Consider the following 12,142-nt stretch of genomic DNA (forward strand, 5'->3'; position numbering starts at 1 on the left):
GCTGGGTGCGGCCAGGAGAAGGCACCTCTTCAGGGGCTGACTCTCAACCAGGACAGGCTGGCATTTCCACTCAGTGGCCACTGGTGGGACTGGAGGGGGTCCCAGCGGCATCACAGCTGAGCACAGTGAGCACCACAGAGGGGCCGCCTGGTCCCAGGAGCTCAGTGTCACCCCAGCTTAGCAGCGGCCCCCTTACTCCCGAAGCACCTGTCCTAACCCTGAACGCCTTCTCCACCCACCTGTTCAGGTGAGCCGCTGGAGCAGACCCTGCCCTCGGGCTGCGTCCCAGGAACCAGGCCACAGGCCGGCTCTGCCCGCCCCACCCAAGGCTGCAGCCTCCAACCAGAGTCGGACTCTTGGCTCGCCGAGGCCTGCGGGGTCCCTGGCCTGCTCTGCTGGGTGTGCCAGGTTACAGCCAGGACTCAGGATCCCCGTGCCATTGTCAGTTGGGAGACAGGGGTTGCCTGGAATCACAGCAGAGTTTGCAGGGTGCCGTTGAATTCTGGGACCCGGGGCCACTCAGGCCAGGGAGGCCCCTCACCCCTGCACTCAGCTGCCTTCCCAGCCCCTGGATGCAGGAGAACAGAGACAGCTGTGGCTGCCAGCCGTGACCCTGGCAGTGCCCCCGGGTGCTGCAGACCACTGTCTCACTTCCGGCTGCACATCTCCGCCCTCTCCTGAGCAGTGGCCATCGCAGGCCCAGGCTGCACACTCTCGCCCGCCGCTGCGCTGGGCTGCACCAGCCTATTCCAGGCCCACAGGCCTCCGTGCCGTCCTGCGACACAGCCCCTAGGCCTGCTCCACAACCTCTTCCTGCTTACCAGGCTTCTAGGCCCCGGCTCAAGTGTCACCTCCTCAGAGAGGCGGTAAGAATCTCCAGGTTATGACAGGCCTTGATTTTTCTTCTTCCGAGAACTTGCCACGGGCTTCCCCAGGTGGCACAGTGGTAAAGAATCCACCTGCCAACGCAGGAGATGCAAGAGACACAGGTTCGATCCCTGCGTCAGGAAGGTTCGCTGGAGGAGGGCCTGGCAACCCACTCCAGTACTCTTGCCTGGAGAATCCCATGGACAGAGAAGCCCGGCAGGCTACGGTCTATAGGGTCACAAAGAGCCAGATAGGACCGAGCAACTGAACACACACACAGCACAGAACTTAATCATGACTGGAGACTATATTAATTTTCCTCCATTTACTTATGTTTTGTTAGTATGAACCCTTGCCTCACCTATAGCAATAAACACACACACACATGTGTGCGTGTGAGCTAAGTCGCTTCAGTCATAGACTATAGCCCACCAAGCTCTCTGTCCATGGGATTCTCCAAGCAAGAATACTGGAATGCCATGCCCTTCTTCAGGGAATCTTCTAGTCCAGGGATCAAGCCCACGTCTCTTATGTCTCCTGCATTGGCAGGGGGGTTCTTTACCAGTAGTGGCACCTAGGAAGCTCCCCCCAACACACACACCAAATACACATCTGTGTGGATAGGGGTTGTATCCACCTGATCTGTCTTATTTTTTGTATCTGTGATGTCTTTTAAGATTCTTGGCACACAGTAAGTGCTTAATTGAGGCTTGTGGAATAAATGACATTATGGTTATTTGACAAATGCTCTCACGGATCAATGGAGAGACAGAGACACAGGCCAGGACAGGGACTGGAAGCCAGCGGGTGTGCGAGGCCTGAGGCAGGGACCTGGACCCGAGCCAGCATGGGAAGGTCCTCCTGCCCCACTCTGTCCGTCCCCAGAGGACAGAGGTCAGCAGCCCCAGCATGTGGCCACCACAGCAGCTTTACTCTTGGCTGGTGAGAGGCTTTGTGATTTATTACACGAAGTTGAAAGAAACCACACAGGCCTTAATCGTGGGCACACAGACCACACGGGTTGCACAGAAGCAAGTCAGCAGGTCATGGCCCCAAACAGGCCAGGAGGAGCATTCCTGCCCTAGATGTTCCTGAAATGACGAACCCACCAGACTACAAACCTCTTGGTTGGAGTTCTCGATTTCCAAAACCCAAAACTCAGGAGCCCAACACATCCACAGGGCCAAGCTAAGGAACCCTGAAATGATGTGTACATCACATCACGTGTACACAAACACAAAACGTGTACACGCTTGTACACATCACAAAACTTGTACACAAGTTTTCCTTACCATTTGGGGAAAATGTACTATTAGCAAACCTTCTAAAAGCCAGCACAACGCCAACCATGTGCTGTGAAAAACTGTCTACACACACAGAGGGAAGGCGGCCAGCTCCCGGAGTGAGCTCAGGCCCTGGGGCGGCGTCCCTTCCCCTGCTGTACAAAGTCCAGCTCTGCTCTGGGCAGGTAACAGGGTCATAAAGTTGAGCGTCTTCCTAGAGGGCCGGCCTCCCTCTCCGCAGAGAAAGGCCCTGTAGACAGTTAACGGCCCCAAAGGGCACCACGCTCCCCGGGGCAGAAAGAGCGATTCACAGCCGCAGCCTGGCAGCCTGGCCTGGGTGCACAATGGCCAGATTGTGTGGCCACCTCCGCCACGGGAAGAGGGGCCTCTTGACCTGGGATAGATGTCACGGCGAGGCTGACCTCACAGCCACCCAGGAATCCTGTCCTGGGGTCAGGGCTCCCAGATCCACCCAGCTCTGCCTCCCTGGCCTCCATCCAGCCAACATTTATTTCATCATCGGGTGGCACCAGCAGGGTCAGAGTCTGGCACAGCCAGACAGTGACTGGGCATCACTGGCCCTCAGCCCCCAGGGGTCTGTCAGTGGGCAGCCAAGGCCCCTCTGAGGCATCTCTGAAAAGAACATAAGCTACCTTCTTCCTCAGTGACTGCAAGCAAGTGATTTAATAACTTTCTTGGGCCTCAGCTTTGTCACATGAAAAATGAGGAAGTAATTCCATTTTTCCATGGATTGATGTAAGTACCAAACAAGATATGAGATGTGCAATGCCCATAGCCGAGAGGGCCCCTTGGGATGTGCTCAAGAAACTGTGGCCTCTTCCGTGGCTCCATGGTGACTGCCTAAACCCTTCACTGGTGCTCAGGGTTCCTATTCTGAGCCCCCTCCTGAAGGTCCACAGGTTAGGTCCTGCCCCCAAAATGGACAGAAACTCACTTAACCTTTGATCGGTTCAGATGCTATCTTCTTCATCAGACTAGAAGGCCGCCAACAGTAAAATCTGCTGCTTCTGCTACTTCCAGTGGGTGCCCACCACACACAGTACACAGCCCCGTGCTGGCGGCGGCTCGGTGCACGTCTGAGGGTGACAGGCTTGGAGTCAACACAGCTGTGAATCATTTCAGAGCCACAGGGGCCAGAGGAGAACGGAGCTGGGGTCTTAGAGGTGATCGCCACTGTTCACAGCAACAGCCTTTTGGCTTGCACCCCTGTTCTCAGGTCACGTATTCTGCTGCCGTTCTGGCATCTTCCCGGTGCGGCCAGGGGGCAACCGAGGCCCCGGTGGGTCAGCTGCTGAAGAGTGGAGCCTAGCACAGTACCCAGAGTCCCCCTGAAGCCCACCCAGCCCTGCCTCTAAGGCTACAATCAGTCCACTCTTTCGCTCTGCTATCACAGAGCTCAGCTTCCATTTGGGGACACTTTCATAATCACGGTCTCATTGACTCCAATTACAGTTAAGAGCTCTCAAGTTGGCTGGACCGACAGTCACAGATAAGGCTGCTAGAGCAGTACTACTGCCGTGGAATAATAATAATGATAACAGGGATGTCCCTGGCAGTCCAGTGGTTAAGACTTCGCCTTCCAATGCAGGGGTTGCGGGTTTGATCCCTGGTTGGGGAGCTAAGATACCACATGCCTCTCGGCCAAAGCACCAAAACGTAAAACAGAAGCAGTATTGTAACAAATTCAATACAGACTTTAAGAAGGGGCCACATTAAAAAAAACAAAAAAACAAAAAAACTTATAAGATGCATTTAAAAAATACCTTTAAAAGAAATAAATTATAAAAAATTTTTAAAAGGAAGAGTAACAGCAATAATAATAAGCCTATGTGACTCAGGGGTCTCTAAAGGCTCCACCTGGGCAGACGGCCTTACACCTGCTCTCACACACCAGGTGCTAACAATAAGGATGGTGAATGCTTCCACACACTCACGACTGGCACCCGTCTTGAGGGCATCATGCCTGTTAACATGTTTCAGCGCCTTTCTTATTTTTTCAAAGAAAAGGCCCCCGGGTATTGTTGCTCGCCGTGTTCGGCTCCTGGGCCTACAGGCGGCTCTTACTCCTCTGATCCCAGCAGGCACTCACGGGCCTGGAGGATCCGAGTGTCCACTGAACTGTCAAGAGTCCCGGGCACCTGTCACTTTGCGGTAGAGACTAACAGCCAAGACGAGCCTCTCTGAGGTGTTCTAGGCAGTGAAAAATGCGTAGTCCTAACCACTGGGCCACCAGGAAGCTCCCAAAGATGGTGTCTTATATGATTCCATGAATATCAAAGTCCAGAACAGGGAAAGAGAGCATCGCAGGTGTGGGTGAGTGCAGGGACCTCTGGAGGGAGAAAGAGGCCCTGGGGGTCAGCTGGGAGCGGGCATGAGGAGGAAGGGGGCTGGACGGGTGAAAACTGAGACAGAGACAGAAGCTGGTGGCTGTCCAGGACTGGGAGCATGCGGGCTGCGCTGGCCTAGGCTGCTCAGAGGCTGGCCAGTCATGGCTGAGCAAGGCATGCCGAGGACGGTGGGGCCCCAGAGTGAGGAAGGGGCACTGCTAAGCCTCGGATGGCATGCCCTCTCCGTCTCAGAAAACCACCAGGTTCCAACGACTGCAGGGTCCCTACTGCCCCGAGCTCATCCCTGCGCTGGCAATTTCCCCTCCCAAGCAGGGCTTCTCTTTCCACTTAAATCTGATCTTATCACTCCCCTCCCAGTCTGCAGGATAGACTAAGCCCTGCAGCCTGGTGTGAAAGGCACTCTTCTCCACTCTTCTCTGCCACCGTGCAGGTCCCCAGGTCCGAGGGCACGCCCACATGCAGCCAACAGAGCCTGGTGAGCCGGCCCAAGCCCCCTCCCTCCTCGGGCCTGCTCCCAGCTGCCCCCCTGGAGCCACTTTCTCCCTCCAGGGACCCGCCAGGGTGCCCTGTGCGGCCCACACCCGCGATGCTCTTCAATTTCACAGACACGTGGCTGAGTGCAGCAAAGGGGAGACCAGGGGAGCTTGAAGCAGATCCCCAAATGGAGAGACTGGCCAGAACAACCCATAAAGAATTACAAACCTCCAAATAGACGGACGGAAAAGTGCAAAGTTTTGAGGGCCTCAGGGAATGTGCCTGCAGTCGGCTAATCGGAGAGACTTACTCCAGGAAAGGGCACCTGATCCTGGGGGTGGGGATGAATTCCACCCTAGGGAACAGCCTGTGCAGAGGCACTGAGGTGGAAAAGAGCTCAGAGCTTGAGCAAGGAAGAGACGGGTGGGACAAGATGAAGCTGGGGAGGGGGGAGGGAGGCCGTGGCCAGACTGCAGCCCCCACGGGCCACGACAGAGCCTACAGTCTTTATTATCATCATTGCAGTGAGATAGCTTCTAGCTAGGGCCTTCAGGGACCAGGTCGGGGTGTCTCATAGCTCATTACTCGGGGGGCTACAAAGGCAGTTCCTGGCTTGCCCACACCTCTCCTCCGGGCGGGAGGACAGGGTTGGAGGGTGGATGGGCTCAGCAAGTAGTACCGTACTGCTGCGGAGAAAGCGGTCCTTGAGTCCACGCTGGGGGTCTGGGGGCCATTAGAAGGACTTAACGTCCTCCCAGCTAGTGGAGATGAGTAGAAAAGGTGACAGTTCAAACTCAAACCTCTTCCCCGCAAGCTCATTCAGGGAAAACCCCAGGTAGCTCTACCTGGCCGGAGTCTCCTGCCCTGAGGAAGATGATCGCTCGCCATAATGCTTCATCCATTCCAGGAGGGCAGCAGAACCATGCCCCAGGCGACAGCTGACAACTGGCCCTGGATGCCGCGGTGAGTCGGTTCTCGCTGCTCCCCTGAGGCAGCCGCTCTGGATGCCAGGAGACCCCTGAGCGCTGGGACCAGGACCTTCACACCATCCTAACCCCACTCGTCCATGTGGACGCAGCCCCCGAGGGCCCTCTGCCCAGGTCGGTTCACTGATAACTGAATCTCGGGGCAGGACCTCGGCTGCTGGCTCCAGGAGAACCTTGGCACAGAAAAACAACTGAATCATCCCCATGATTCTCCAAGCCAAGCCCTCTTGAGGCCAGTATTTTTTTTAAAGGAGGGGGATGGTGAGGGGGCAGGCGGCAGCTTGGGAGCTGGTTTCTATGGCAACCAGCTTCTGTGATCTGTATAAACCCCAGACCCCCAGTACCCAACCTGTCCTCAAGGGCAGCCAAAAAAAAAAGCATAACCTCTCAGCTCTAAGAATTCCTTTCAATCCCTGGGCCCTGGAGGCTTAGTAGGAGCATCCCACAAGCAGAATGCTCTAGAGTTGTCCAAAAACATCTCAGAAACGTATCTATCTTGACCTATGCAGCCCCAGGCCACTTCCCCAGGGACCTGAGCTGTGCCTTTGGAGGAGGCCCTTTGAGCTGCGCCCCTTCTGAGCCATATCACCTTTCTCTGTTTTCTTATGACAAAATGCAGAAAGGCCAGGGTTGCAAACCCCAGCCCCAGGGCCCTGCTTCCCGGCTGCTGAAGTCTGAACATTCCTCTGCCTCTACTGGCCCTGGGCCCCTCCCCCCATGCCTCCTCATCATGTCTCGAGAATAAGCATTAAAATAGCTGTCTGAAAACAACGGCATGGTCAAGGTCAAGTTTGTCAGTCTACGGCCTGGCTCTGAACTTGAACCTCATATCTCGTGCAGGGTGGGATGACCAGGGCAGTGCCGACAGCACTGGGCCCCATGATGCTGAGTGGCCTCACCTGGCACCCCTCAGCCCTCCTCTCCACCAGCCGCTGCCCATCTCCTCTCCTCTCCGGGCCTGGACGAAGCATGGCCTGTCATGCTTCTCCCCAAAGGATTGTTCTCTTCACAAAAGAGGAAACGTCCCAGCCTTATCAGATATCTGCTTCATGCTCAAGCACAGATGGCAGTGAAAACTTATCCCAGAGATACCCAGGCTGGAAGGTTATCCTGAGGTCACCCCAGGCATCTGAGGGCAGCTGTTCTGTGTGCCCTGGGTGAGACAGACTCCCGAGACCAGCTGAGACCCCCCTGGGACACACAGCTGTTGGCTGAAACCCTTGAAGCGGCATGTCCCCACGTCCCCCATGATGTGCTCGCTCACCTTCTTCGCACCAGAACGGGAACTCAGGGCACCCAGTTCCCCTTTACTGTTCACCACCACCTGCCCTGGGCTGTGGGCTGTGTGTCTGCTTGTGGGGAGCAGGGGATGGGAGGTCCCCCAGGGTTGGTCGTTCTATAACCCCCCAGGGCAATGGGCTGGGCTGGGGGCTGCGGTCCTTTATCTAAGAAAGTAATGACAGTGGTGGAGCTGCCGGAAGAACTCAGCAAACATCAGACCCGTCTATGTACTCAGACACTTTCTGCTCACAGCAACCTTCTCATAGCATCCTAAGAAGTAGGAACTAGCAGCAACCCCATTTCACAGAAGAGGAGACAAAGGCTCAAGGTCATATGCTCACACTGGCCTTGACCTTCCAACCAAGCACTCACTGGGCCCCGAGCACTGTGCGAAGCACTTTCATGGGCATGGTGTTGTTCACTCCTCCCAACACAGTACCGACACCACCGTGCAAATACAAAAACTGAGGCTTCAGAGGAGCCCAAACACCTTTCTCCACGGCCCCCAGCCCTTTGGGAGAGGCGGGGGGAGTGGATCATGTCAGGCTGCTGGCCGAAGTCACTGCAGGGCGCCACTTTACAGCACACCTCTGCAGGTGTGTGCAGGAGGGGAGGGGACACCAGCGGGGCCACACACGGGCCTCTGGGGCTCCTGGGAGCCTGACACAGTCGGTCCAGGCGGGAGCGAGAGTGGCTGAGGTCACCAACCCAGGACACAAGGGCAAAGAAAATGCTGTCAGCAGGAGGGCTGCTGTGTGGCGGTGAGATTCCCCTTTGTCCTGATAAGGAGGGACAGGATGTCACCCCTCCAGTCATCACGCTCTGAAAAGTGCTGGTTTGAGCATCCTTCCCACTGGGAAGGCCCTGGATCTCAAGTGCATTTTTCACTGATAACATGACCTTGTTTTTCATGACCCCAAGCCGCTTTCCTGAGGAATGAATCATGCTCTTGTCCACAACAGAGAAAACACAGGGCAAGTCAGTGGGGGCGAAGGCAGCGGCGCTCAAGGCGGCGAGCAGGTCACTGTGGGGTCAGGGCCCAGGACAATGGGGAACAGGGGGAAGGGAGGAGCGAAGAGCCAGGGAGACTTGGTCGGAGCTCAGAGACGCGCCTACAGGTTCAAAGCCATGAGCACGCAGAGGGGGTTCTCCACCGCGGCAGGACTCATGGGCCCAAGGGTGGCCGTTGCAGCTCAAACACCATCGGAGAGACCTTTTCTTCAAGGGTGGCAAGAGGGTTCCCACCTCTATGCCAACACAGGACCTGCAGCTGTGGCCAGGTGTGCATGGAGGAGGCAAGGGCCTGATTGGACTAGGCAGCACCCTGATCAGTAAATCATATCTCTAAGGGTAGACGGCAGATGGGGGTGGCTACAAGCGGGCTCATCTCACCTCCAAAAACAGAGACCCCGGGAGGGAAGGGCCCGACCACAGGCCCACATCTTGGCAGCGGCAGAGCCGTGTCTACGGGTAACCCAGCAGGACAGCTCCACGGCTTCAGACAGGCACAGAGCTGTTTTCAGCCCCCCACCACCACCCTGACCCCCTCCCCCACGCACCTGGAACCTGTGCACCAGCTCCAGGGCCTGGCTGTCGTTCTGATCGGCTTCAAGGATGACATCAGTCAGCTTGTGGATGATGACGTCCAGGGGGCCCTGCTCCTCGATCGGCCGGCTCAGGTTCAGCTGCGAGAGGGAGACAGAGAGAGAAAGAACAACTTGAGCCCGTGAGCCCGCTGCCTTGTCCATCCCATCCCCTCTGCACGTCCCCAGGGCACGGAGTGCGAGGAGGGCCAGCACTCGCGGGACAGGATGGGACAGGACCCGCTGAGGCCCTGGAACTCCTCCAGGGTAGGCCCCGTGTTTGTGCTTCTGGCCCCGAGTGCCAGGCTGCCCAGGACACAAAAGACACACAGGTGGAGTCGGGGTGACTAAGGACCCACGGGTCAAGCGAGAGTCACCGTGAGAGCGCTTACTGGCCACCCTGCAGCTGCCCCACCACCCAGGGCCTCTCAGGTGGGGACACCAGGGTCCGGCAAGGTCAAGTTCAATGACTGAAGTCACAAGGCCAGACCAGAACTGAGATCCAAGCAGACACTCTCCCCATGAAACTATCCACGGTCTCGGCAAAGCTGTGATCTGTGTGAATCTAAGAGCCACCACTCTGCGGGACTGGCCGCTGGCACTTCACACCGAGATCAGGGCTGGCCTTTGACGACAAAGCGAGGGATGCAGGGCCACCTGGAGTCCCCGAGTCCCCGGCTCGCCCTGCTCCACTGGGGGAACGTGTTTATTTTTTCAAGAGCATGGGGTTTGGAAGATCGGGTCCCGGGGGAGCCAGAGCTGCTGGCTGACAGCCGGCATCCCAGACCCCCAAGACGGGAGCACCTACCAACAGCCAGGGCCTTCTGACACCACACTTCCTGGCCGCCAGATGCCTACCGCCTGGCATGCGGCCGCCACCACCTGCAGGGCCTGTGCTCTTGGAGGCGGCAGCGCCAGCCGATCACCTGGCTGACCCCTCGAGTGGCCTCAGCGGAGGCCAGGGAAGGCCACCAGCCCCACCCCTGCCCTCCGTCCCACTCCCCCAGTGGGGCTCCCTCCAGGATTCCAGGCTGTTTGTTTCAAAGTCATTAGGGAGGAGATCGTGATGACAGCTCTAGGGAGGCTCGGTGCTAAAAACATATGTCCATTTGTTTCTTTTTATTTTCCAGCCACACAGTGAGAGGCAATTCCACACATGACAGTGGAAAACACAGACTTCTGGAACCTGCCAAGGATTTCACAGGGAGAAAGCAGAGCCAGAACTGAAGCTGGGCCGGCCACCTAGCCCCCAGCCCGAGGCCCGTGCCCGCGCTGTGCCCCAGAGCCACGACCGCCTGGGTGCCTTGCCCTCTGGCAGCTGGCCACGTCTGGCCCTTTAGAGGCACCAGCAGTAGATGGGAGAGAGGATGGGACAGGAGTCAGGGTGCTTGTCCCCACCATCCTCATGGCCCCAACATCTCCCTTGAGCAAGGCTGCCCCTCTCCCAAGACCACCACTGTCTCTAGGCTCTTCCCTCCCCTCATCCCCGTGGGCCTGGGGTGGTGACACCCCACCATTTGGGGGGCACCTCACCACCTCCTGCCAGCTCCTTTGACCCCTCCCATGCCATGTCATGCTCCTGATTCAAACTCTTTTTCCATTAAATCTTCAGAATGCACCAGGCCTTTCCTGCTGATAGCCTTAACTCCTCTTTTTTATTGTCTGCCAGGAAAGATGTTAAGGGATTTTCCCTATTAAAAAAAAAAAAAAATTTCATGGACTTCACAAAAGGAAAATACTGAAGAACACTGATCCCTCGATGTTCTAGCCTGTGTACAAAACAGAATAGCAAAAATCAGACCAGCTGAGCACTCCTAGAAGGGGAAGGGATGTGGTACTTGTCCTCACAGGAGGGCCAGGAGCTAGAGGTGACAGCTACGCCTTCACAGACCAGGACCCCAAGAGCCGAGGAGAAAAAATGGCTGGGTAAGGCCTCATGGTTGGGAAATGATCCACTGGGACCTGGACAAAAAGCAACACAGATGAGCTTAGCCTGCAGCCAAGCTGCCCATGTCCTGGGGCCTGTGCCAAAGCCTAGCAGCATCCCAGGGCCTCAGTTTCCCCTTCGATAAAAACAGGAAACGCCAAGGATCTTTCCGGTTCTGTCCATACATACATTATTAATTTCCATCCAATGCCACTTCCCAAGAAGACAAAAGAAAAAGACAAAACACAGGATTGGAAGGAAGGCAGAGCAGCCAGTGGCAAGTGGGAACACGGGCAAGGAATAGCTCATTCTCAGAGGTGCCCATGTGCCCTGTAACCAGCGGCTCCACTGTGACAGGCACCGAAACAAGAGGCCAACATTTTCAGACCGAGACAGCTACGGGCGGAAGAGCCTGGGTCACGTGGCAGGCTGGGCCGGGCGCCCCAGGCCTCAGAAACCCCATCCCAGAGAGAATGTTTCCTGTGCAGCAAGAAGGGACAGAAGCCAGCCCCTGAAGGACTCTGGGGTCCACACGCCTCTGGGGAAGGAGGTGGGCAGGAGAGGCCCCGGGCTCGTGCCTGCCCTGCATCACCCAAGGTCTGTAGACCTGACAACTGTGGGCTGTTTGCAAAATAAGCTCCCTGCGCTCCCGGCCACTCTGCTGAAGGTAAACAGTTGAGTTTTGGAAGCTGGCCACTGTCCTTTGTGTATTTTCCAAGCGTTTTTGTGCCAGTGAAACCCTTTCACGAGAGCCGCGGCTCTGGACACACATCAGGCCTGGCTAGTCCCCGCTCCCCATCCTCACTGGGGCCTGAGCAGAGCTGTCCGTGGCTCCAAAAGACCCTCCTGTACCAGCCTTCCTCAGAGGACCAGAGGAGCCGCGGAAGCCCTGAGGGGGTCTACCCCAAGGAGCCAGCGGTCCCTCCCCACTGGCTGGGAAGGGGGAGAAGGTCTTCTGGGGCTGCACCCTCAGATCCCAGGGGAGCCAAAACTGCTGTCGGTCAGCAGGCCCCGGGCACACGTGGGGGAGAATCTAGGACCCTGCAGAGGAGGGGACCCTCAGAGGGGGCTGGGGGTGCCACAAAGGAGGGGACCCCTCACAGAGGGAGGGGGTCCCAGAAGAGGGGCCTTTGGGTGGGGCGGTGGGTGCTGCAGAGAATGGGATCCTGAGACCAGCGGGGTCGGGGGGTGGGGGGAGGCACCTCAGAAGCTTCCTTTCCCAGATGGGGCGGGACTGGGGGCCAGGGCGGAAGTGAACTCACTTCAAGTGTGTCATTCGGTTTTTCTGACCACAGTCTGCTCACAGAAAAGGAAACTCTCCCAGGGGACCTGTCCTCCTCCTCAGAGAGGGTCCAACTGGGCCCCCTCAGCC

General features: G+C 57.0%; 1 protein-coding gene across 2 annotated transcripts in view; it reads right to left on the reverse strand.

The window, feature by feature from the left end:
• Window positions 1-12,142, reverse strand: part of ITPK1 (inositol-tetrakisphosphate 1-kinase) — a 155,592-nt gene that overhangs the window by 56,433 nt on the left and 87,017 nt on the right. For both annotated transcript variants that reach the window (XM_018066174.1, XM_018066175.1), the window contains one exon: window positions 8,820-8,945. In XM_018066174.1, the coding sequence (XP_017921663.1) occupies window positions 8,820-8,945 (126 nt within the window). The remainder of the gene's footprint in view (window positions 1-8,819; window positions 8,946-12,142) is intronic.

This window comes from Capra hircus, chromosome 21 (genome assembly GCF_001704415.2).
Source record: "Capra hircus breed San Clemente chromosome 21, ASM170441v1, whole genome shotgun sequence".
NCBI lineage: Eukaryota > Metazoa > Chordata > Mammalia > Artiodactyla > Bovidae > Capra > Capra hircus.